General features: G+C 49.2%; 1 protein-coding gene across 1 annotated transcript in view; it reads left to right on the top strand.

Annotated features, from left to right (window-relative positions):
- The first annotated feature begins 833 nt into the window (after nucleotides 1-833).
- Nucleotides 834-26,772, top strand: part of Ndrg1 (N-myc downstream regulated 1) — a 41,116-nt gene continuing 15,177 nt past the window's right edge. The window contains exons 1-7 of the mRNA XM_034516310.1: nucleotides 834-1,014; nucleotides 11,255-11,335; nucleotides 12,360-12,395; nucleotides 21,188-21,293; nucleotides 23,081-23,201; nucleotides 25,366-25,428; nucleotides 26,132-26,192. Of these exons, the coding sequence (XP_034372201.1) occupies nucleotides 11,273-11,335; nucleotides 12,360-12,395; nucleotides 21,188-21,293; nucleotides 23,081-23,201; nucleotides 25,366-25,428; nucleotides 26,132-26,192 (450 nt within the window). The 5' untranslated portion in view covers nucleotides 834-1,014; nucleotides 11,255-11,272. The remainder of the gene's footprint in view (nucleotides 1,015-11,254; nucleotides 11,336-12,359; nucleotides 12,396-21,187; nucleotides 21,294-23,080; nucleotides 23,202-25,365; nucleotides 25,429-26,131; nucleotides 26,193-26,772) is intronic.

Raw genomic sequence — 26,772 nt, 5'->3', positions numbered from 1 at the left:
CACCTTGCTGCACCCATTGAGGAGCGTTTTTTTCTCAAAGCCCCAGTGTTGGTGCACACTCCCGGCGACTCTGACTAAGCCGCTTTGGGGTGCAGCCAGGATATCCACCTGCTTAAGAAAAGCTCCCTGGAGAGTCTCAGGTGTAGGCCAAGGCTGAGAACCTGGTAACAAGCAAGCAGGGCAAGGTTTTAGATCATCACGACAGAAGGGAGGTCCATGGTTGGAACGCGAACACTATGCAAGTTCTGGGGACCACAAAAGGCAGTCTGTAGAATGTTCACAGCAGACCAGGCAGGCTGAAGCAGCAGGAGTAGGAAGGGAATTGTGGGGCGCCAGGATCAGCAAGAATGAGGGGAGCTAAGCAACACTGAAAGGAACCTGGAGAGAAAGTCTGGCGTCTAGTCTGTAAATGGGGCTCCGGAGTGACTACGTGGAGACCCGGAGGAAGTGGGGGGTGCCGCCCAGAAGGGTGTGGCGCAGGAAGACGCTTAGGAAACTCCTAGGCTATGGGGGGACACGCGGTCGCGCAGAGAGACACAAGGAAGTCCGCATGCACACGCACGAGCACGCACGGGAACACACACTACCACTCGGTGCACACACGTCCGCTGCACACGCCGCGGTCCCGAGAGGAGATCACAGGGAGGGAGCCGCAGGCCGGGCCTGGCAGTCTCTCCATACGCGCCCCTGCAAAGGCTTGCGCAACAGGCGGCGGCTCCAGCCGGCCCCGCCCAGCCCAGCCTGGGTGCAGCGCGAGGCGGGAGGGGGAAAAGGGGTGTGTCCCCGTCCCCTGCTGCGCTGGGAGCAGAGGGTCTGGGAGGGGCGAGGCCCGGGGGCGTGGCCCAGGCGCCTATAAAATCGCCCTACGGCACGGACATAAACAAACCTTGCCAGTCTACCCTCTCGCGCTGCAGGCAGATTGCTCACCCATCTTCGTCTCTTTCTGCACCTCCCGCGGGGCGCTGCACCTCCAACCTCGTTGTTGGATCCTTTCCGTGCTTGCTTGCTCATTAGGTAAGCCCTCCGGACGCCTTCTTCCTCCGGGACGAGACAAGGACCCTCAGGAAAGCTTGTCTTCGGGGTGCTACTGGACTCCCCGCCCGTGTTTTGTGGCCCTTGCGAAGACCACAACTGGTGGTCTTCGGTGACGCGGGCGCCAGCGCCGGAGAGATCGCTGGCATCACTGGAGCGGGTTTCGATTACTATAAGGCAGAAAAAGACGTGTTGGGTCTCGCTTTCTCTCTAACTGGGGAAGTGGGTTTAGAGGGTTGAAGTTGGGGCGGAAAGCCTAGGAATACCTGGCGTTAACCCTGAGCCACAGCTGACTCCTCTGTCCACTGGGCCCAAGGGGACACTTTGTGTGTGCGCTCGCGCGTGTAAAGGGGTGTGGATGGGTGATGGGATGACTAGGGAAAGAGCGACTGTAGCGCGTGTATCCAGGGGATGAGTAAGGGTGAGCAGACTTGGCGGGGATTGTGGAGAAGGGAGCGAGGGTGTGACTACTCTTGAGCCTGGTCTCGAACCAGTGTGATCCGAGCCCAGGTTCCCATCCAGTCGCAGAGCCCGGAGCTCTCCAAGCTGTGCGTGTGAGAGAACATGTGTGTGCTAGGGGAGAGTCCGGGGTGTGTCCCGGCGCGTGCTGCACGCGCCACAGCGAGTGTCGGCGGCGAGAGCAGCCCAGGCAGGGTGCGGCCCTCTAGGTAGTACCGGGTTGGCACTGTAGCTGAGCGGGAGAGGTGGTTTGTGCCTCCAGGGTCGCGCGGGCATCTGGCAGCCCCGGAGTTGGCTGTAGCTCCGAGTGTCGTCATTTTCGCCTCCGCCTACCCCCCACCTCCTTTCTTTCTCCCAGGCGGTTCTCCCTGCTGTTCCAGCCCGGAGAGCAGCTGGAACTGCTCGTCCGTTCCCGGGAGACCCATCGCGGTCTCTGATTCAGCCTGTAGGGGAGATTCAGGAGGGGTGTGCAGACTGCAGCAGGTTCCGGGGAAACATGCTGTCACCGCCTCTGTCAAATTAGTAGCTGACGCTAGGATTTGTGGATGGCTTCCTTACTCTGCCACCTTCCTTCTTCCCCTGTCTGTCGCCCATGCTGGCAGTCATCACGGATCCCCATGCACCGCCCCTTGGGCTTTAACGTGGGAGGACAGCAGGGCGGGAGGGGGGGGGGAGAGAAGTCCAGTGGTCCGTGTCCTAGAACAGCCTTTAGCTCTCCCTCACAGACTTCCTGGGCAGATCAGCTTATTTGAGTCCTGAGAAATTCAGGTCGGCCAATTCTCTCTCCCCTCCCCCCCCCCCCCCTTCAGTGTTCTCCTACACCAGCCCAAGTGAACCAATGGGTGCAGTGAGTTTCAGGGCAAATCTTTCAGGTTGCTTCTTACTGTTAGAAATCCTAGCAATTTATCTATTTCACATGTGTGAATGAGAGAAGCCTAGGTGTCGAGGAAAGCCTCCAAGAGCATCTTCAAGGGACTTGCCAACCTTCTGGTCAGTGGCAGGGAAGGGCCAGACCACTGTTGTATGGGTGTGGCTCAACCTGCCCCAGGCCAAAATGGTACCAAGTAGGGGCTGAAAGAAGTAAGGGAGGCTTTTCAGGAAGGGTTGGAAGAGGTCCAGGTTAGTCTCTACAGTAGATGCTGTCAGGCAGCTAATCCCAGCAGTGCCTTCTTAGCTTGGTGGTGCTTGGTCTCCCCATGGCCAGTACCAGGAACCTGAGGAAGGAGGACTTTTTCTACCATACCAGCAACAGTAGCCTGGCCCATAGGAAGAGCTCAAACATACATTGAAAACGACTGGGAGAGATCTGCTTTTTACCCTGACGGAGGTAGGCATCTGATACAATCCTATGGCTGGAGGTATTGCTTGGTTCCTTTGTCCATTATAGAGTCTCCTGCCCTGGTAAGCTTTCTCTTGGTGAAGGCAAACCAGAAATTGCTAGCTACTGGTTGGGCTATTTGAAAAGAAAATTCAAACTCATACATCATTCTTTCTTGTCTTTTTGCCACTTTAGAAATGAGAACTCAGATCAGAGACACACAGAGTCTGTGTTGAGGTCAGCCAAAGCCAGGACTCTGTTCAGAGTCCCCTCTCAGAAGTCTCTTGGTTAGGACTGAACGTGATTTTTGCCTGAATGCTACAGAATCTGAATAGGAACTTTTCTTTTTTACCAAGTTTCAGGCGAGGCCACTAGAAGGGAAAGGCAGAGTATTAAATGTTTTTCTTTTCTTTGTTTTTGTTGTTTGTTTTGAAAGTGTTTAAATCGGGTGCTGAAGTGGAAGCAAAGTCAGTTCAGTGAGAAAGAGGCAAGGTCACAGTCCCTCTATCTGGTGTTTTTCTGAGTTAAGTACCCACCCACCCCCCAACTGATCCCTGGGTGCATTGACCCCTGGTGGCCTGAACTAGCCCCAGCAGGGAACAAAAAGAAGGCAATGTGTTCTTCTGATGTCCCAAAGCTGCAGGGCATCCCTTATGACCTAGCTCCAGACGAGTCATCTAAGGTGTGCCTCAAAGGCCCCCCGCACCTTCTGGGGCAAGCCAGCGTTAATGACTGGCACCGAGGGTGTAGTCAGAGCAGGCTGAGTATGGGACAGGAAGAAAGTCTGGGACAGGATAGACAGAGCATCAGCGCGTTCTTTTGCTACCTTCAATCTCCACAGAGATGCTACCTGGGCTGTATCATCCCTATTGAGTGGACGAGAAAACCAAAGGCTCATATAAAACCATACGGCTAAAAGTGGGAGAACCAGACAGGACCTTTCGAGTCAGCCCTCAAAACCTTTGTGTTCTAGCATAACACCATATCCAGGTGCTTGAAGAAAGCTGGGTGGCAGAACGGAACACGGAGAGAGCATCACAGGCTTTGGACCTTAGTTTTTCTCTTCTGTAAAGGTAGAATAACTCAATCCCATCTGCGTGTGTGGAGCTTGCTTTGTGGAATCCATGTGAAGTGAGGCCAGTGGTCAGCACATGCGGAGCACTGTGTGGAAGTTTCACGGAACAACTAGAGAGGAGGAGGGCAAACCTGCTATGCCTTCTTGGCTCCCTCGGTCCAGAAGTTAATAGTTGCTTTGTACACAGCTCTTGTCTACGTAGATTGCCACGTGGTCTAGCATATTGCCTCATACAATGGAGGTAGGAGACAGTCTTAGTTCTCAGGTTAGAAAACAGGCTGGGCTGGGCACCAGTCTAGAATCAGGTAAGTGGATCTGGAACAAATGGTTTCATTCCCAATCACTTCTAACCTTGTCCCTTTCAGGACACATAGATCCTCTGGGACCAGCTCTGGGATTGGGTGGTCGGTCAACCTGGTGAACTCACTGCAGGCTGTGGGCCTTCTTAGTCACATCTGACCCTAGGCTAGCCCTTCTCACTTGCTTTTTCTCGCCATGGAAGATGAAGCTGCTAAACTTGGCTTCCAGTTGTTTTGTTAGAAGCCGGTTTGTACAAGAGCAGAACGAGACACTGGGGCCCAACAGGAAGCTGACTGCAGAGGTGGAGGGTCACGTTCGGATGCTGGCATGGAGCTGAATTCTCTGGGGTGGGTGCTGTGGAGGGGAGCTCAGGCACCGAGGGAGAATGTGAGGAAGTCTGTCTTGGCACCTCAGAATAAGAGCATGCTTACAGAGTCAGGCCCACAAACAGGCTCTTTGAACCAAGGGTTTCTTACTGTCCTCTCTGTTTAGTAGACCTCTATGCTCAAACGCCTACCCCTGCTTTCTCAAGCTATCAGTCTGGCTAGCTCTTTCCTACCCAAGGAGGTAGAAAGAAAGGCTTATGAACCTGGAGGCTTGCGGTTCATCTGGTATAGCTTCTCCCTTTCCTTCTATCAGAAGAAACCTTTAAATCTTCACTTTGCAGTTTTCTGCCTAGAAAGACAGGGTGCAGGCCAGCCTCCCTCTTTGATGGTTTCTGTCTCCAGCAGCTCTTGCTACTGAGATGGTTCTTGAGGAGACCTCTCCAAATACCGATATGTTAGGACTTCTTAAGAGACATATGACTCTGAACCTTTTTCAGCTAGCCAGCCTCGGCCCTTCTAGACTTTTCCATGGCCTCTCCATGGCTGGCAGCTGGGCCGAGTGCTTTCCCCATTCTCATTTGGCCTGTGGGATCACACTGTTCTATCTTCTGTCTGCTTTCCCATGTCCCTTCCCAGGGCCTGGCACTTATCGAGTACTCTATCCATATCTGTCCAAAGGAAATCTCCACTGGTGAGGGAGATAAACCAGCCCATCTGTACAGGAATGACTGGAGGGGCTGTTCTGAAGTGTGGAAGAGACAGAGCCATTTTGGGGAAGGATCTTATTAGGGTGGCCAGCATGCAGTCTGATCTTAGGGACAAAGGGCTCTGTATGAAGATCCATTTCTGTCCTAGGCTAACACTGTCTGTGTGATGTCAATAAATTGTCTCAGCCTCACCAGCATAGCTTAAACCCATCCCACGGATTCACAGAATACTTCCTCTAGTGCGACCAATGTCCTTCTTCAGACTTCCCGTTACTGGCTTGTCCCTCAGACAGTCATGTGCCAAACCACTAACTGCCAGACCTCTGGTGCCAAGACACCACTGAGCACTTTGGGAAGATCAGTGTGGGCACATTCCTGGCACTCCCGCTTCCTGCTGTTACGTTCTAGGCAGCCAGCTACTCTGCCTGCCTCAGGGCTCAGAGCTCAGGGGGTTCTGATTGAATACACAAATCCCCCTTTCAGTTGGGGCAGGTAGTGCAGCCCTGTAGTCCCTGCTACTTGGGATGTTGAGGCAGGAGGATTGCGAGTTCAAGGCCAGCCTGAGCAACCTGAAATTGTCTCAGAAGAAAAAAATATAGAAGGATGGCAGGAAACATAGTTTAGTGATAGAACCCTTGACAATATACTAGGCTCAATCTAAAACCCCAAAGTTCCAGTCCCCACAGATGCTCAGGGGTGATGCAGCTTTGGTTGCCTGACAACAGGTGACTTTCTCCTTGTGACCCTTGTCCCGTTTTTCCAATATGGAGCAATGCCTAGAATTCTGTGGCGCCCTAAGGCCCCTGGAGGAACTACCCTTTGGAAATCTCTAAGAAAGATGATTGTACTGCCTTTTGGCCTTTTAATATCTCTGAGATTTTACATTCTCATTTTATACTTCCCCTAAGGGTAGAGCTTTCTCGGATCCAGCCAGCCCACAGCACTCTTTGTGAGGTAGATTACATAAGGAAATCACCCCAGGGCTCCACCGCCTTGCCCTTCCCAAAATCTTTGCTCCTAAAAGTTCAGAAAACACCAAGGGAGCTGGGCAAGGGCTTCACAGAGTGATTTCAGAGTCTTTTTGAACTGACGGGAATGTCCCAACAGTCATGTGGGGGAACTTGGGAATGTCTCAAGGTAGTTTTTCTGGGTTCACACAGAAGTGATACTGCCCTCCAGATCCCCCTGGGGTTGTGACTTTAAAGGGTTACTATGCTACCATTGGTAGCACACACTGACTCCCACCCAGTGAATGCACTGTAAGGGACAAGCTGCTAAAAATACCCATGCTTCTGTGACTGCTACCTGAAGGGTAGAGTCTGGGCCAGCTGTTGACATAACAGTGAGTGGTGAGCCAGCTGCGGTCCCCTCTGGTTTTCCTTTCTCTGCTTCTCTAAAGGACTCTTGGAGCCTGTTGTCTACCTCCAACAACAGAGTGAGGTGCCTGGCTATCCTTCTCTAGGCTAGAGGATGGAGACACGGAACATTTGGGGAGTCATAAGAGACATTTACTGGGCTCCTGTTGCCTTTCTATGAAGTTGGCAATGCCCCTCCCTAGAACTTCATTGAGCACAAAAATGGGTGTGGGGTCATGGAAGTGACTTATGGGATTTACTGTGGTGTCCAGTCTCCATGGACGCTCTTCCTGGGACACTGGGTCCTTGAAGTCCCAGAACAGTTCACGAATGCATCTTTGCTGGGTGTCTCTTTTGTTTCATCCCACAGGAATTCAAGCGGCCCAGGAGAGGTTGCCCAAGAGGGCAAGCAGAGGGCTGCTTTCCACAGAGCAGCTGCAGCTCCGAGGAAATGACAGAACTAGGCAGCCCAGTGTCAGCATAGAGGGGTCTGAGATCCGAAGGGGAAGGGGGTGAGGCGTGGCCATTTGGCCAGAGCTGAGCACTATGCATAGTGCACTTTGGTCTCAGAGCTGTGCCTTCCTACCTGGGTCCCCATGTCTGCATAGTTTGTTGGGAATCCTGCAATTCTTTGCAAGTGAACAACACGGAGGCTCATAGGGGTTATGACTTCGAGTCATGAGGCTAGAAGGTGACCTGATTCCCATGCTGGGAACTCCCAAGCCATGTTCAACTACCTTTCTGAGGCTTCTTGAGAATTCCAGATTCTGTCCCCTCTTCCGTCATGGACTAGCTGATGATTCTCACATGGTCTTGGGTTGCCATAGGAGACTCCAGCCATTGCTCTTTGAGGCCCAGGGTTGCATTTCTCCCTGCTCCTCCACATGTTGACTTGACTTGGCTGGGAGCCCTTGAATTCTTGTTCACTGATGACCAAGATGTGTTTGCTTAGTCTTCTTGAGCCTTGTCACTCATGATCTGACATCACTGATGTTAGAGGGTCCTTCTGGTGCCGCACTGAGGGCTGGAGAGACCTGTTTGGAGTTTGCTGAGCGGTTTTTTTTTTTTTTTTTTCACATCCTCTTCCCCACTGGGCCACTCTGGGACTAGCAATGTGTCAAGCACAGGCTGTGTCCTCACAGTGCCCCAGGGACTCCCTGGCACCACAGGAAGGAAGGGACACTGGTTCATTAAACAGCTGTTTGCAGGTCCTTTGCGTTCTTCAGTTTAATCTGCTGCTTGCTGGGAGCCCTGGCACCCTGTACACACAGATGTGCACACAGAGACAATTTTCAGATGATTCCGGGCTGACTGTAATACTAGAATCTGCTCACACCCTGCTACTTAGCGCCAGGTGGCCTACACTCCTCTTGCAATTTTCTCTGAATTCCGGGAGCAGGCAGGTGGGACAGGAAGAAGCAATAGCAGCCAGGCTGCCTGCTGGTGGCATGACCTGGGGCTCCACCTCTGTAGTGGATCTGCCCTCCTCCTCTAATCCCTGCAGCTGGCTGTGTGAGTGGAAGCCATTATTAGACTTGGGGCAAGAGCGTGTGGATGTGAATGTGTACTGGATTAACGAATTGTGTTTAACAGACGGAATTTTCTGGATGTTCTTTTCATACCAGGAACCACTAAGCTCAACCAATCTCAGACAGGTTTGATTTTGCATCCGTGGGGACATTTGGCAGTGAGAGCAGGCATTTGTAGTTGTCACAGTTTGAAGGTGTGGTTGTCCAAAGCCAGGGTATTCCCTGACATTATAGAATGCTTAAGGGTCTGAATGTCAGTACTAAAGCACACTGTTAAGTCAGTTTTTTTTTTTTTTTCTTTCCATGCTCCTGGAGGCCATGTAAGACAGACAAATGTGCCACATGGCCACAGAGGGAGCCTGAGAGCCACCCACAAACCTTGAGACTGAGGTCCTGGGAGCAGTCATGGCTTTTTATGCCTAGACCCATCACATAGTAAATTCTCCACAACACACCAGGTGTTTTTGTTCCTGATCCTGCATGGATGCTTAATAGTGTTCTTCAGTAAGGAACCAAGACTACATCATGCATCTTGCGCACTGCTCCTGGTACTCTTGCTGCTGGCTTTGGAGATGCAAAGCAGAATGGGTGTGGTGGTTGGGGAGGAAGGCAAGGGCCTCTAGAATGGCCATACCTGTAGCCCTGGCTGCATCCGAGATACACCTGTTTTTGCTACTTAATCTGTTTTTCTACACTGAATGTCCCAGTGCGATTATCTTTGTATAAAAGTGCATGGAATGGAAGGTGCTTTTGCTAGGCTGCCAAAGCCAGTTAGGGACTGGGCCCCTATTCATCGTGTCAGGAGAGTATATGTGGAAGGGCAATCCTCTGGGTCCTAGCACCTGATGAATACACAGAACAGAAGTAGCCCATTGTAGCCCAGGAATCTGCAGTTATGGTTACTGCACAGTCTTTGTTACTGACAGTGACCTAGATGGAACAGATGTGATGTGGTCTCTTCTCAGCAGCTTCTTAATCTTCACCCAGAAAAGGATGTCCCAGCTTCCACAGTTATCAGAGTGGGTCAGGTGGTCTTTGCTGTGGGGCTGTCCTGTGCACTGTCGTGTCCTTGGCTTCTACTCATCACGATGCACCCTGATAGCAGTCCATTCATGACAACCAAAAAGGTCTTGAAATATGCAGAAGTGCATCTGGGAATCGATCATAATGGAGACTACAGCCTGTGCCATTCATTGGTCTTCCATAAGGCCTTGAGTTGGCAGAAGGCCTGTTAGAAGAAGGCCCTCTGCCTCCAAAAAGCAGATTGACACGTGCTTGAGGTGTCAGGAGACTGTACTATCTTTCAGCCTTTCTCATCCTGTGGTTGTAGGGAGAGACACAGTGTAAGGTGGGAAATTCAGTGATGTAACTGAGACTTTACTTGATCTTCTTTAGTTCTGAACATGGCATCATGTTCCAGTGAAGTTGATGGTTTCTAAAAGCTGAGGAGAATTAACCAAACTTAGCTGGTCTACATGTTATGTGTCTTTGTAAAAGCACAGGAGTTTTGCAGGGCATTTGCTCTGTGGGACAGTGACCAAGCCGGGGCGGGGGGGGGGGGGGGAGTCAGGTAACTGCTAGAGGTAGAAATTGTAGAAGCACAAGGCAGGGGCACTACCTGAAGGGACTCATAGCCAAGGGTTGAAGAGGGCTTGCTGGAACCCACACTGTGGGAAAGTCGACGACCTCCGCTTCACCCAGGGCTCTTGGCTGAGCAGAGTGTGTTCAGCATCCCTGTGGAAATGTAAAATCCTCCACTCTCAGCATGAGAGGTGGTGATGCCAGAGCCCAGGGCTTCTGGAAGGTCTCTCTAGGCTGCGTAGGCGAGGTGTCCCACGGCTAAGGTCTCGGGACTATCAACATGCTGAATTAGCAAGACTCTCAGAGCGTAGCCTTTCATGCCTGCTGCCTCCGAGCTGGCAGTGGCCCAGGAATGTTCACAGATATAAAACTGACTTTGTTTTTGAAATGTTCTGGATCCCAGACCCAAAAGGCTGCATAAAGACATTCTTGTGAGATGGTCATCTATTGGGGAGAGTCACGCTGGGGCCCCAGACTAGTACACCCTGTCTACCCACTGCATGCCATGTGTTGGCATGGGTCTGCATCAGAGTGGCCTGCTCTTGCAGACTGACTTGTAGATGAGGGTCACAGGGCTCCTGTGGGCTTTGGCAACTGACTTACAGGAAGTTTTGAGACTTTAGCTTCCATTGTTGCAGTACCTATAAAGCCTTGAATACCTGGAAATCTAACTCACATTTTGCCTGTAGGTAGTCAGAAGCTATATCCTGGGCCCATCTCTTGGCATTCTCCACTTACTTTGGCCTCTGTGTGCCACCTGCCACACTTCGGTTCTCTGGCATTCCTTAGGCCCTACTCTTCTCTATGGACATTTACTTTTTCAACTGGACTGTGGATCCAGAAAAAAAATGTGTGTTTATCTCCCAGATCTATAGGCATCATTTCATGCCCCCTTTTTTCCCTAGGAGCTCTTTAGGCCACAATTCCCAGCTCTTCTGAGCTCTGCACCTGTCCATTTCTGTAGCTCTTATCTCTTGGTCTTATGAGGTTTGTGTCCTAGTGCCAGCTAAAGAGATTCCTGTTGCTACCCATGCTTGCCCTTTTGGGGTTTGGCTCAGAAAGTACCATTCACTGTAGGGGCTTTTTCTCACAGCCTGCTGAGTGTTTAGTGTCTGTCAGACCTTCAGACTGCATTTGTTTGTTTCTGTCCTGTTCTCTCCACTGTAGTCAGGCAGCTCAGAGTCTTGCTCAGAGGTACATATAGCATCTGTACATGGTGGCATCAAGGGGCCTTTTGGTCCCTTTGATTGTTAATCTGGGGATATCTGGCTTTGGGATCAGCAGAGGGATCTCCTTCTATGTATCAAGAAGCATCAGCGTGTGCTTGGTGGGTATGGACTAGGTTTGATACCTGCTTTTGGTTCTCCATGCATCTGCTTTGTTGTAGCTGTAACTGTGAACCTGTTTCAGGGGAACGAGGGCCTCCTGGTAGCCCACACATGGGCATGGGTGGGTAAAGCTGGGGACGGTGGGGAGGCCTGGCCTTCCTATCTGTTCCATGTGTGTGTTAGCTTTTTCCAGGCAAGTTTTCTCACTGGAAGTGCTGACCTCCTGGCCTTTTCCCCCTGGTAGGTCTGTGATAGCACGGAAATGTCCCGAGAGCTACATGACGTGGACCTCGCCGAGGTGAAGCCTCTGGTGGAGAAAGGGGAGGTAAGTAGAGCTACTTCAGGTTAAATCATCACATGTTCATGTGTACACAGCATGCACATGTGTGAACAAGAGCATAGCATATAAGCAAATGTATGGAACATACACACACACACACACACACACACACACACACACAGAGAGAGAGAGAGAGAGAGAGAGAGAGAGAGAGAGAGAGAGAGAGCACACACAGGTATTGGTCCCCTTTATTTCTATCTGCATTTAGTGAGTCTTGATGCTCTTGTCTATTGCCCACTCAGTCACAACCCCTGTAACAGGGCATCTGTTATGATTGATTTACAGTGTTCCAGCCCCTGTGGTCCTCTGTACCATTCTTTGTTTTCCTAGCCTCTTGGGCATTTGGCACTGCTGATCCATCCTCTGTACTGGAGGCTCTGGCTGGGGCCCAGCTTTCTATTGGATTCAGTCTCTGAGTCGGGCAGAAAACAGATGCTGACTAGAAGAGTGAGGGTCCAGGTCCTCTGTGAACCACACTGCCCTGGCTTCCTTGGAGTCAAGACCCATTCCTACCTTTCCTGTCACAGAAGGTTGTTAAAGATGAAGACTGTTTGGGCTGAAATTTATTGTGTGTAGCTTGAGGGAAAGGCACTGAGGTTTTCACTACCTTCTTTTCTCCACAAAAGACTGGATTTTAATCCAGAACACAGGCATTGGCAGCCATGAGAAAACTGCAAGAGCAAAAGAGACATGGTCCCATTAGAGTCAGGAGTAACGGCTTGCACATGGTGTATGTATGGACTACCTAGCCACCTGCAGTGCTCTGTCACCTAAGCTTGTACCCTGCTTCTGTCTTTAGACCTCTTTTGGCCAAGTGTTTTTGGAAAACAATCTAGCAGATGGATCAATTTTCTACCAGGCTGCTGTTCCCTGAGATAAAACAGTCTCTCTTTGCAAGGACTAAGGGAAGCCCACTGAGCAGGGTTCAGATTCAGGCAATGGAAAAGACCATGAGTATTGATTGATGTTTGTCTCTAACCATGTAACCATGGCTCTCATCTCTCCACAGAGCATCACTGGTCTCCTGCAAGAGTTCGATGTTCAGGCAAGTAGGAAATGTGGTCTTCTTTCTTATCCATTGGTCTACCTATTCCCTTCCTTTCTTCTTTCCATTGGCATGAAGTAGATTGCTTTTTAAAATGTGGAGTCAGCAGAGATCAGGGAGTGGTCTCAGCCCATTCCTACACTTCACAGCTTCTCCTGGAAGGAGCTAGTCTGAGTTCTAGCCAGGGAGGAAAGAACTGACCAGCCCCCAGGAGGGCAGACAGACATATTGTCATATGGCCCTGGAGAGCTGAGATGTTTATGGGAAATAACAGATGTCCAGTGGACATGTGACCATATGACATGAACACATAATAATCTTGGCTGTGTCAGGAAATCTGAAACTGGGATTCTAGGCATAAGGTTGTAGTGTCCAGTCCATTCAGAGCCAGACGGAGGGCCAGACAGGATGTGTTTCCAGCTTTGTCTTATAGAGAGTGAAGAAACCCTGCTCTCTCCAGTGTCCTGTGCCATCATCCCCAGGCAGGAGTAGTCTGGAAGGTGGAATAAAGGCATGCAGCTTTGATGCACACTTATCCTTCCACGTAGTGGTGGGGTTCTGGTCTTGATTCTGGAAGGTAAAGAAACAAATTAGAACAAGGGCTAAAAGTTTGCTTATTTCCATCACAGGTCTAAAGGCATGAGGTGGGCTTTGAGGGCTACTGGCCACTCTGACCGTGGGGCTCCAGAGACTCCCAGCGTGGGTCAGAGGCCATAGCTTCTGTCTGTTGCTCTTTGGGGACAGCTTATCCTGGTAGCTGGCAACAGGAATCAAATACTAAGCCATTGCTGTGTACCAGCCCTTGGAGTCCACTAAGAAAGGTAGCACCTTCACAGTACAGAGATATCTCTCTGAACCCCAAGAACCCTGTAAAGCAGGGACTTGTCCTTATCTCCAAAGCAGAGGTAGGTGGGCAAGCCCACACTTGTGCAGGAGACTCTGTGGGATTTAACCATACAAGTATACACTCATCTTGGCCCTAGAGAGGAATCCCTGAGGCAAGGGCCAATGACCATCTAAAGGCTATTCAGAAATGACACTTGCTTCCATTGGAGAGTGGAGCCCATGGCCTCATAAGCCTGCAGCCCCAGGCACAGTGAGGCTTCCTGGAGCAGCAGGTTGTGGTTTCTATGTCTGGGCTCCTGTTTGGCAGCAGCTTAGCCTAGTGTCCTAGAAGAGTCTCCTTGACACTCAGTGCAGCTCTCACTGTCCTGGCTGTCCTTAGTCTGTCTCTATAAATTTCCAGTAGGGATAGCATCCCTGCATTCTATGGGGGAAACAGAGGTACCCAGAGACTTACCTGAGGTTATATCATAGCTCAGACCTCCGCATCCCGAAGAAACTGACCATTTTAAGACTTGACAATGCTGTTAGTTCTAACTAACCTGACAAGCTGTGTGCCTTTGGCAAGTTACTTCACCTTGCTGAGTAAGCTTCATCCAATGAACATAACAAAGTTCCAGTAGTTAACTGTCTACTAGGCACTGCTTACAAGCATGCTGAGTCTAATTAAATTCAATGCTTTAATTTAACTGTGAGATGTATTCTGCCACTCTCCACAAGAGTCCTGGTTACAAACTTCTCATCACCACTTAATCTCAAGTCTGAAGACCAAGTAGTGATGGGTTCTGTGGTCATCTCTTAATGGGAGCTTCTAGGTTGTCTAGGTGGGGACGGTGTTGCTAGGACACCAGCCTGGGGCTACAGTGGAACTATCTGCCCTACCATGCCTCCCATCTTTAACAGTTTGATATGAGTAGAACTTCCAGTAGTGGCTTAAAAAGCAAAGGCTGAGGTCTGCAAGAAAGCATAGCAGAGGCACAAGTGGGCAGAAGTGGCTTTTAAAGTTCAGGGACTTGACTTTTTAGCCACCAGCTTCTTTATTGACATGTTCCTATCTACATGAGGTCAGGCTAGAAACATGCTTCTAAGGACCATGGGTGGGAACATCAGAAGCCCCTCTCCCCCCCGATTAGTAGGGTAGTCTGCATGTGGCCTGGATCCCACCAGATATGGAAGACAAATAAGCAGATAGGCTCCCTGGCCCCATGTGTAGAAGCAGAAGAGGGACCATGAATGGGGTGGGGGCAACTCCTTGGGTGGAAAGTATCTAGAAAGGGGTTTGGAGTATTGACGGTCCACTGAGGACTCCTTGTTACTTTATCCCTTCCATTGCCTGACTAGATAATCTGTTTGACTCCCTGTGACCTGGTTCTTTGTCTATCAGGAGGTTGAGGATATAGGGGAATCATTTTATTAGCAAGGAGAGCAGGGTTTGTGGTACTTCCAGGACCACCTACGTTCTTGTTGAGAAAGGGAGAGACAGCTCTGGAGAGTGGCTTGCCAGAGGCCACCCTGTGTTCGCTATAGGAGGCAGTGTCCCTGCCTATACCTTCCTGTCTCAGACCCACAGATGTCTGGGTGGTTGTGATAAAGTCACTGCCTGTTCCCATATACAAGATATCATACTAAGGGCTTCCTAGCCAGTACCCCGTTTAACACCTCAACGACCATGGGAAGCATCATGTCCACAGGCTCACATGGAGACAATGAGGTGGAGGTGGTTGTGCTGGGTGTCACACCAGGTCTAGTTCTTGCTTCATTAGAGGAAATGCACATTTCTGGCTCACTGTTTCTAGGTCCTGAGCCTGGGGGTTTGGTCTCCTTGCTTCCTGTGCAATAGCCAGAACTCCACATCGTCCATCTCACTGTCTAGGACTCAGGGATGTGCATGTACTGTGGTGAGCTGGAAGTCAGTGGAATATCCTGAGGACTTTGGTTTATCTTGTTCAGTCCTGATCTGTCCTGCTGGAGACATAGAGGGACAGAGTAAGAACAGACATTATACATCAGTGGTGGCTAAGACTGTGACACCCCATCTTGCTTCTAATTACTGTGCCCTCTTGTCCCAGGGTAATAAGAGCCATGAAACTGACCCCTGAGGCTTTGAATATTCAGTTGGCTGTGTGGGCTGAGCAGAGAGATGTAACTGGCAGCCCTGGGGCCCACCTGTGCAGAGAGGGCTACACCCCACAAGCCTCTCCCTGATTAGGGTCTGGTGACTTGCTTTCTTTGCTCACTATGCCTTCCTGCTTAATGTATGATTGGTAAAGAAGTTATCTTTTCTCAGAGTTAAGACTGAATGTGGGCCCAGAGAAAATGGGAGTCTAATACCATCTGCTCCTTTCTGGTTATCAACCCAGTCAGTGGCATAGTTTCTTTATTTGTTGAAGTGACTTTGTATTTTAGAGAGGATAATGGTCCTGGAGCTATAGCATCACAGAACATATCCCACCATCTATTGTGTCTTTCCTCCGATTTTCATTGTGGTAAAACACACAGAATAGTTGACATATTCACCATTTTTAAGTGTGCAGTTTGGTGGCAATCAATGCATAGATTTAAAAAGTCCACGTTCCCTCTCCCCAAGGCCCTCTCATCATCATTTCACCTTCTCTGAAGGAGTTTGTTGTTTTCAAGCACCTTGTGTAAATGGGCCTACACAGCAGCTACATTTTGGTGACTGGCTAATTTTACATGGCATTGTAATCTCAAAGTTCAGGGTCTGGTAAAATGGTGCTACTTGTCTCCTATGAAGTCCATGGGCAAGCCGGGCAGGAGCCCTGAGATTTTTCTATCCTCTCGGTGAGTCTTTAGGAACCTGTGCTAACAACTCATTGTCTCTGCTCATGGCTGATGAAACCAGGACAGCATCTGTAAGGTGGCCCCACTGGTCCAATCCTAGCTGGGACTCTCCCCTGCAGACCTTTCCTATAGTTCAGACATAGGGACCACCTGTCCATAAGACTGTGACTCGCCTCTGCTGTACCTCTTTGGTCTGTCTGGACAATCACATGGTTTGTACCACTCCATTGATCTCTTGTTTGGTCCTTGGATGGAGGAGGTAATGTGAGGCTTAGAATGTCCATGCCTTCTTGATGACCACTCAGTATCTTCATCCACTTCCTATTTTTCCCATCTCATGGGAGTTGACTTGAGGAACCCAGCTGCTTAGCCATGCCCACCTGAGGGCGGTCTGTGTGCTACATGGGGAACAGTTCCTACTTTGGCATTTTCAATGAACCTAGATGACTCTTCCTTTTTTCCATGGTCTTAAGGGTGTAAGATTTCTACACGTTAGTTTCAAGCAGTAGAAATATGTGCCTCAATGCTCAGTGCTAACCACAAAAGACTCTCCTATCAAGAAGAGGGATAACCCCTGTTTGGAGATAGTTTGACTGCCTGAGCAAGTGGTATGGGCCTTATCTCTCCCTGCCTGTGTCACCTTGGGGTATCTCCTTGTCTGAGATGCGCACCGTTCTAACTCATATTGATACATGTCCCTTTGCTAAAGGGCCGCTGGATCCCTTAGTGTTTCAGCTGGTGGCTGCCAGCCTGCAGTGCTTCAGGACAGATAGAAGATGAGTTTGATCTGGTCCTGCAGGGGCAGCTGTCCTGAGAGGGTAACAGCTCTGTCTCTCTAAGTTTGATGAGCAGAAGTTGTGGGAGTGTTTGAGATTTGAGCTTATTTCCTTTAACTGCAATTCTGGAATTTAAGATTATTAAAACTGCCAGATGCCTTTAAGATGGTCCAGTCCTACCCTTCTGCACCACTGGATGCACATCTGTTCCAGGGCCTCCTTACTAGGTCACACACAGTGGAACCTATCTTTGCAGAGAGATCTATTTGAAGATGCCCAGAGGTACTATTGAGCACAGAATGTCTTCTGGAAACTGCTCTGTGCTCTCCCCAGATGGCCATATATGAGTCTCTTGCCAGCCTGGTAAGGATGCCTTGCCCTCCCTGTGTTAACATCTAAGGTATAACTCTAGGGAAATCCCACAGTGATAAGATGGGTGTTAAAGCTGATTCAGCTCCTACATCCAGAGACAGAGTCTCCTCTACAAGTAGTTTGGGGAGGGACTCAGATATTCTCTGTCACTTCTGGCTCCAGGCTGGTTGGCTTCCATTTACTGTTAGGTCTTCAATGTCTAATTTAGTGGTTCTCAACTTTTCTAATGCTGTGACCCTTTAATACAGTTTCTCATGTTGTGGTGACCCCCAACTATAAGATAATTTTGTTCCTACTTGACAACTATGATTGTGCTATTCTTGAGTCACAATGTAAATATTTGATATGCAATGTCAAAATAGTCCCGACCCACAGGTTGAGAAACACTGGTCTAATGTATTCTCCCTAGGCTCTGCTTGTTTAAATGGCTTCATCTGATTTGGTTTCCATGGGAACACGTTAGTGCACACAGGGCTCTCTGGAAAATGAACAGATGTTCCCTTCAGGGCCTCCTGGAGGGTAGAGAGCCAGACAGGGTGGCTGACCTCAGTAACTCCCATGCTTGATGCCTACTTCTTGTACCTCGTTTCACTGGAGCTGATCAGGCTCCTAGGTTGGGGATATACTGCTCTTTCTATTTAGAGATGAGGCCCAGAAGGCTTATGGAGCGGAACAAGGATTTGAAGGGTAGTATCCACAAAGAGCCTGGCTTGTCCTATTTTTAGATGGAGCCATGTGGGTTAGCCCCAAGACAATAAAGAATGTAGCCCCACAATAAACCATTGTTCCCATGGTGGCTCCAGGGACAGCAGATGACCCGCATCGTACAGGGCTGGGCTGTTGCTCCTGTCTTATGGATTTTTCCAGCGCTTGGTCTGTGCAGGAAAGAGGTGCCAAGCCTGAAGGGAAGCGGGGGGAGGGAGACAGGGATGGGCTTTGTATCCCAGGGGACTCATTTTAGGGACCAATAAGGCATATACCTCAGGAGACCTGTACTAGGGGTTCAAGAAGCTGGGTATCCCTGCCTGTGCTTGCCAGTGCCTACCTATGCTTGACTGTGTCTTCTGGTGTCTGTCTGTGCCTGCCTGCGCCCATGCCAATGGCCCCATGCTTGCTGTATCATCACTCCCTTATGGGCTCTGTCACAGGTTCAAACCCATATTTCAGAGAGAAGGGAGGGTTCTGGGCTTGCTTGCTTCAAAAGTCTTCAGGGTTAGGACCTCCCTACATCTCTCCATCCTTATGGGGACAGGGACAGCTCTTGAGTTTATGTGCTCATGTGTGTTTGAGACAGTATGTAGCCCAGGCTGTCCTCAAACTCTCCATCCTGCTGCCTTACCTTCCTCAGTGCTGAGGTTATAGATGTGCACACTACAACCCAGGGGGAAGCCTTGGTGAGATGCCGCACTGGAGACTAGGCCTGTAGCTCAGTGGTAAAGCACTTGCCTAGTAAAGCTCTGGGTTCCATTCCCAGTATATGCACATAGCAAATATATAGCATTCAGAGACTATACGTTGGAGGTGGGACCCTGGAAGGAGGGTTCATTCCTTCTGTTTTGTACTAGTGAATCCATGTGCATTCTTTTGTCTGTGTGTTCTATACTAGTACATCCATGTGCACTTCTGCGCACATGCAGACATCCATGTGTACTGTTGACTAGGACATCAGTGTGCACTCCTACTTAAGACTCGTATGTGTATCCATGTCCATGTGCAACGTTGTGATAATATATTTATGTGCACTGCCTTACCAGTACATCTATTCGAGTAGATCTATGTGTACCATCTTGTTCGTCCATCCATGTTTACTGCTGTGCTTCCGCATCCATGTGCATTGCTGGGCCCGTTCCCAGCCGCTCTCCTACTATGAACATTCGTTCTGCTATTTTTCTTACAGGCGTGAGCACTGGTGTGCAAATACACCCATGTGCAGTGTTGTATGTGCACAAGTGTCTGTGCTGCAATAGTGCCCCAGTCGGGGAATCCCTGTCCTCATGGGCTTTAGAGCCTTATTCTCACCACCTCAAGTCTTGTAGGATGGAGGTTGCTCCTGTGACAGGTTAGGGCTCCTGAGTGTATGGTCCTCCCAGTCCCTTTTTCTCTCACATTAGACTATGGGTGCCACCCTTGTCTCCCACCTCATGAGACATATATGGGTCCTAGATTCTGGGAGGATGTTTTTGGTACCTGCAATTTTCTGTGCCTCTGTGTCACTTGCATGACTCTGAACACCAGTTGTAGCTGGAGGTGTCACACAGCCCTTCAGGGCTTTTTGCAAGAGATGAAGGATCTGGAGAGAAATGACCTACAAGGAAGGCCTCAGTGTCCCCAGCAGACCTGGGGATGGCAGCCAAGAGCCAGCCACATCACAGAAGGAAGTTGTTGCCCTCAGATGAGGAAATCGCTCCCGGAACGTGTGTGTGTCTTGGGTCCTCAGAAGTCTAGAGTGACAGCAAAGAGGACAGGCACCAAGGGCCAAAGGCAGGGTCACAGAGGGTCATAGAGGTTCACAACCATCTGCATATAATGTTGGCAGGGAAAATCGGCCTGCAGGGAGCTGAGGACTCAGAACTGAGATGGAGCCTGTCTTTTTGAGGGTGGAAGAAAAAGACATGTTCCTTGCTCTCACAAGCATGCATGGGGGGTGGGGTCTGACTGTGGATTACTGAGAACTGGCATAAGAGTAGAACAGAAGAAGGAATTTAGGGGGACCATTGCATGTTCTCTGCTCAATCCAGACTGGAAAGTTTTTGGCCCACTACACTGACAGTCCCAGGAGGTGAATGCCATGCTGAGACTAATGCCTCCTTTCTGCCTTTATCATCCCTGGGATGATGGTTTAATTCAGGCAAATATTTGCCTATTGGTGATATGATGATGCCTGCTAGTTAAACTTTGCTAGGTTAAGCCCAGCCCACTTCCACAGTGAGTGATGTTAACTCAGGTTGGTATCACCTACTAATGCCTGGCATTTGAGAGGTGCAATGTGGGATTTGGCCTCAGTCTGTGAAACAGAGTGGGTCAAGGGAGTCGGAGTTTGTGTATGTATGTGTGTCTCAGTCGCTGTTCTATTGTTGTGAAGGGATGCCACTACTAAGGTAACTATTTAGGAAAAAAAAAGCATTTAATTGCAGCTTGCTCACAGTTTCAGTTATATCATGGCAAGGAGCATGGCAGCATAAATGGTGGTGGAGAAGTAGCTGAGATCTATATCGATCCACAGGCTGTGGTGGGGGAGGAGAAAGAAAGGTGAACACTGGGCCAGGTATGGGCTTCTGAAAACCTCAAAGCCCAACCGTCGAGACATACTTCTTCCAACAAGGCCACACCTCCTACTTCTAACCCTATTAGAGTTCCCTTCTCTGCTGACTAAGCATTCAAATATGTGAGCCTATGGGGGCCATTTTTATTCAAGCCACTGGATTGTATGTTCCCACAGGAAACTGAAATTGTTCTTTGAAATGGAGAGTGACTTGTAGGAAGTCTCAAATAAGCAAATACCTATTACCCATGGGATAGGCAAGACAAGGGAACAAGAAATCAAGGAAGCTCAAGCCAGATGCAGACAACAGAGTACTTTGCAGGAAGTGTGACTGGGGTCACCTGTCCCTGGACTGTGGTGCATAACCTACCGGGGTCCTGTCTTCTCTGTCCTGACACAGCTTTGCTCCCCTTACCTTTTCCTATTTCCCTTTCCCTTCTCTCTTTCTTCTTCCTCTCCCTGTCCTCTCTCCTTCTTCCCCTCTCTCTTCCTTTTTCACTTTCGTCCTCCTTTTCTCCTCCCTTCCCTTTCCTTTCCCTTTGCCTTTCTTCCCATTCTCTTCTGGTCTCATATATCTTCTGTTGCCAGTACAGAGATCTGGGGAACTAAAGGAGGTATGTACTTGAGTTATCTTCAGAATACAACTGGGAGCATGGGAAATGTCCATAGTCAGTGAGTCAGCCACATTGACACTGTGAATCCCATGTGATGATCCTCTGTCTGTGGTCTCTCCTCAGGAGCAGGACATTGAGACCCTACATGGCTCCTTGCATGTCACCTTGTGTGGGACCCCCAAGGGCAACCGTCCTGTCATCCTCACGTATCACGACATCGGCATGAACCGTGAGTTTGGGGAGCTGGAATGCTTAGGAAGGGCTGGAGGAAATCAGCAGCTCTTTCTGCTTTGGAGACTTGTTTACCATCTCAGCCTGGAAAAATCTGAAACATACTCTGCTATTAGTATTGGCTGCTCTGGGGACAGGAAGCAAGACCCTCTGCTGCCTAACACGTGTTACAATGACTTAGAAACTAACACGTGCAATGGCCTTTGATACTGTAGTCATTCTGAAAAGAAGCCTTGTTCTCTTTCTCCACTGCCCTGGTCTTCCACACTCCCCAGCCCTGCTGAGGACATCTTGTCTCCTATATATCTCCAGGGCCTCATATAAGTACAGTTCTCCAATGTATGGCCCCTCATGATTGGCTCATGACTGGCTTTGTCCATGTTTTCAAAACTGATATGTGTTGTAGCCTTTGTCAATACTTCACTGTCTTGTTGGTGAATAAGATCCTACTGAATGGAAACCACACTTGGTCTTTCATTTTTTTTCTCTCCAACAGACAGCATGTTTCGGCCTGTCAAAGCAATATCCCACTTCCAGTACCAGTTTCTGTCTTAGTCGCTATTCTACTGTTGTGAACAGACATCATGACCAAGGCAACTCTTACCAAAGAAAGCATTTGACTGCAGGCGTGTTTTCAATTTTAGAGGTTTAGTCCATCATCATGGCAGAAAGCATGGAGGCAGGCAGGTACTGGAGAAGTGCCTGAGAACTACATTCTGATCTGCAAGCAGGGAGAAGACTGGGCCAGGCATGGGCTTTTGAAACCTCAAACTCTGCCCCTCCCTCCCCCATTACACAATTCTTCCAACAAAGCCATACCTAATCCTTCTAATCTTTTCAAATAGTGTCACTCCCTGATGACTGAGTCTTCACATACATGAGCCTATGAGGGGCCATTCTTATTCAAACCACACTGGAGGATGGGGATTTGGGCTCTTTGCACTTAACTGTGTTCTATACAATGTTGCAGTGAATGTTCAGCAGTGGATTTTTAGTTGACAGGAAGTAAGTCAGGCTTGATGGCTTGTCCTCCCGGCACTTGGGAAGCCAAGGCCAGAAGGATTGCTGTGAGTTGAAGACCAACCTAGTCTACATAGTAAGTTACAAGTCAGCCTGAGCTACAGAAAGCAAGCAAGCAAACAAACGAAAGTCAAGTGTGGTAGTAGTGGTACATTCCTCTCTAATCTCAGCAGTCACACAGGTAGTGGTAAGAAGATCAGGAGTTCAAGAACAGCCTTAACTACATAGCTATCTGTCTTTGCCTCAGCCTCTTAGCAATGGGAGACTCATCCTTGGAGACACAGGTAGATGCTTCTTGCTTTACCTAATGCTCTTCTTGTTTGAAAATTATGTGTGCCTTAAAAGGTGTCCCAGAACCTACAGCCTGAGGGACCCAGAGAAGTTCAGGAGTAAATACATCTTGTACTATCCCCATGGCAACCTTGCTAGAGAGGAGGCAGAGCCAGACCCTCAAGCCCCCACTGGCTGCAAACTGAGGACCCAAAGAGCTTAGGGACTAGTTCTACACTGTACTAGACTTTAGTTCTATAACTTTTCCCCTCTATCACCAGAGGGCAGTCTGGCAGGAGGGGGTACTATTAATTTCTAATATAGGGTCTCATTATATAGTGAAACTTGTCTAGAACTCCCTGGGTGTAGACCAGGCTGGCTTTGAACTCACAGAGATGCACACTCTCTTGGGAGCCCCTCTGCTGCTGCTAAGTGAAGGAATAAATGAGTGTATATCTAACGTCTTTCTCATTTGCCTCTTGGTGTGTCCTGCAGACAAGACCTGCTACAACCCTCTCTTCAACTCTGAGGATATGCAGGAGATCACACAACATTTTGCTGTCTGCCATGTTGATGCCCCTGGCCAACAGGATGGTGCCCCTTCCTTCCCAGTGGGGTAAGAGCAAAGACATTCACCCCATGAGCAGGTGGGGTACAAGTAGAGGAGGAAATGCCAATCTGGGTTAAACAAAATTACCCACAGTAAAAGACGAGCATTACAGTCTCTAAGATGAGCACAGTGATGCATGCCTGGACCCCAGTACTTGGGAAGCAGAAGCAGGAAGATCACTAGTTTGAGGTTAGCTTTAAGTCATAGCAAAATAATCTTAAATTTCTGATAAATAAATAAATAAATAAATGCCAAGCTAATATATTTTATTTCAACTATTTTTATGGCTACAAGTGAATGTAACTTAACACTTTTAAACTAGTAGTTTGTTTTCCATTTGTGTGTGTGTGTGAAACAGAAAGAGACAGAGACAGAGACAGAGACAGAGACAGACAGAGAGACACACAGAGAGCATGCATGTGCACACATTTATGCTGTGCATCTCACATAGTCCGTGTAGCTGTGGGGGTTGGGCTTGCTGACTCTTACAAGGTCTCATGCAGGAGGTCTCTCTAACACTCGATGCTGGATACAATATTCAGGGACAGCCCTTTCTCTGGGTGTATAGGCTTTCCATGGTGTCCCCACGACCATTTACAGACAGATAATACTCTTTTATTACTGATCTCAGTTCTTAATTATTAACTTTTATCATCAAAGAAGAGAAGGGACACCTGGCTTCTCAGGGACAGGCCCAGGTGTAAAGAGCTTGTTCAACAGTGGGGTACAGTTAACCGTTAACCAGCTGACAAAACCAGGGCTTTCTCCACTAAGTCACCTTGAGACTCCACTTAGTCTGAAAGATGGGGGCGTCATGTGGAGTCTCTCTTTTTGTTGTTGTTGTTGTTGTTGTTGTTGTTGGGGGCATTGCACAGTTTATTTCCAGACACAGAGGGCGAGGTGGGGGATACATCTGCCTCCTCCCCTCCCCCCCATACATTTGGCCTAATCAAAACTTCTCCCCCCTAACCCCCTATGTTGTGCAAGACAGAGAAAAAAAAACCCCCACCCCACCCCACCCGAGGGGGACCTAGGCAGACAAGAAGCATATGGGTGAAGGTGGGTTCAAGTATTCACAGGTTCCGGGGATTTGTGTGTCATGCTGCACCCAGATCCACAGTTGCTTCTGCTGGTGTAGTTCTCTAGCGTGGATACCTCCAAGCGAGTGCCCACCCTTTCCCCTGTCATAGTTGACTGAGTCTGAGGCTCCGAGATCTGTTAAGAAGGCCTCCTCTCCAGTGAGCGGGCAGGCTCACCTGAGGACCCTGGGGAAAGGGTGAGGGTCTTTTCCTACCAACTAGGTTGGGAGCAGGGGTCAGGAAGGACATGGGTTTGGAGGGCCTTGATGGACCCATTCAGACAGCTGTGGTCTGAACTCTCTCACCTCCATGCGGAGTCTCTTACTCACCGTGTTCCTAGACCTTGCCTCCCTTAGAGAAACATGTGAAGTGTATTTGTAGATTAAGATGCGAGTGAGGTGTGTGCTCCCGACTGGTGACTTCAGTGTGCCTAAGGTAGAACACTGTTGGAACAGGATGTGACTTCTCCCTGCTCTCTAGGGTAGAGCCTGGGTGACACCCCTTGTCTTGGGGCTATCAAAGCAGGATTGTGGATAGATGACTGTCTCCTCCTCTTTGGAGTCTTTTTTTTTTTTTTTTTTTTTTTAATACCCAGCTCCAGGAAGCTAACAGGAAACCAAAGCCTTCATAGTTAGATGGTTTTTCCATTATTGTACCTGGGAGGCTTTAGCTCCAAGCTGAGAGCCCATGTCTTTGCCTCTCCTTTCTCCTAAAGGTGTCTCCAGTTAAGTAAAGTCATGTCATCCAGCTCTTCCAGGCTCCTCCACATGTGTTCTCTGTCTAGGATCCATTTCCCCACTGGGCTCTAGCTCAGCATCACTTCCTCTAGGAAACTCTTCCTGAACAACTGAGCAGAGTAGAACTCCTTGCTTCTATGTCCTCCCAGCCTATCACTGTCCCTTCCCAGCTCAGAGGAAGCTACAGGGGGAGGATGGGTTGTGCTTACATAGTAGATGCTGAGGGGTGAGGTTGTAGTGTCTGTGTGTGGAAGGGCCAGCTGGTACCTTGAGCTTTCAGAATATCCTGGTATTGGCAATTTGTTTCTCCCAGGGTCTGGGTTCTCAACATCTGCCTCCCCGTATACCCCACAGGTACATGTACCCCTCAATGGATCAGCTGGCTGAAATGCTTCCTGGAGTCCTTCACCAGTTTGGGTAAGAGCAAGGGACCCTCTCTTCCAAGGTTGTCAGGGAAGGGCAGCTACTGGCCTTCTTCTCTTCCTTGGCCTCACTGCTAAAGTACAGGTTGGAGTTCTCAGAAGGGTCTGGAAAGGAACTTGCCACAGCTTGTACCCACTGTTTCTCCAGCTTGACATTCTGTTCCGTGTTCTGTGACTGTGGCCTTGCTTCTTGAGTGGCCCCAATGCACATTCTGTCCTTGCCTCCTGATCCTATGGAACATTCTGGAATAGTGTTCTCTGAGATCTTGGCTTCTATTTCCAGACCATCATTCTGCCCTTGCAGGCTCCCCTTTCTCCCTCACTTTAGCCTCTCCTAGGGTTAAAGCCCATGGTTCTGGCCCAATTTCTTCTCAAGTTTCACCAAGTTTCAGAATCCAGACTAAAGCTTGGAAGTGGGGTGAGGCAACTTCTTAATGGCCCTTCCTGTAAATACTAGATGTCTCAGAGCCTGGGCTGGCAACAGTCAGGGGTAAAGGAGCAAGAGGGACGAGGCTTCCAAGGTCACAGCCCTGGACCTGGAGGGCATATCAGGGCAGCCTGCCTCTCATGGCATGGGCAAGCTTGTCCATAGTGACATCCAAGGGGTGGAGCTCTTAGGAGTGAGGGAAGTTTATAGAGGTGGGCAGGGGCTCTATCACATCTCCCTTTGGTGACCCGAGTCTTCATTTTGTTTCCAGGCTCAAAAGTGTCATTGGCATGGGGACAGGAGCTGGTGCTTACATCCTGACCCGCTTTGCAGTAAGTTCTTTGGCAGTTTGTAAGATTACATTAAAAATTATTTAGGGGCTGGGGAGCTAGCTGAGTGGGAAAGTGTGCTGTGCAAGCATAGAGAGTTGAGGACTGGAGTTTGAATCCCCAGAACCCATGTAAAAGACAGGCATAGCTGCAGGTGCCTGTGACTTCAGCATGCCAGAGACATAGAGACAGGGGCATCTGGAAAAGTGTCTGGCCAGCCAGCCTAGCCTAAAAGGCAGCTTCCTATTTGATGAGAGACCCTGTCTCAAGGGAACACAGTGGAGAGCAACAGAGATAGATACCTTTGCCTTGCACTGGCTTTTGCATGGATATTCTGGGCCTGTATACTTGGACAATCGAGTATGTAAGTAAGACACACACACACACACACACACACACACACTTTGAAAAAAAGCCCCACAAAAAAACCAAATAAACAAACCCCAAAACCCAAACAGGAAAAAGAAATAAGCTGTACTTTCCTTTCCCAAGAATCACTTGGGTCATTTATGACATGTACCCCATGCATGTCTTCATACTAACAGCTTTGGTCATTTTGGTGCTGAAATGCCACACTAAATGG

The sequence above is a fragment of the Arvicanthis niloticus genome, chromosome 13 (genome assembly GCF_011762505.2).
Source record: "Arvicanthis niloticus isolate mArvNil1 chromosome 13, mArvNil1.pat.X, whole genome shotgun sequence".
NCBI classification, from domain to species: domain Eukaryota; kingdom Metazoa; phylum Chordata; class Mammalia; order Rodentia; family Muridae; genus Arvicanthis; species Arvicanthis niloticus.
The sequence above is the reverse complement of the archived record's forward strand: the minus strand, read 5'-3'. Positions and strand labels throughout refer to the sequence as shown.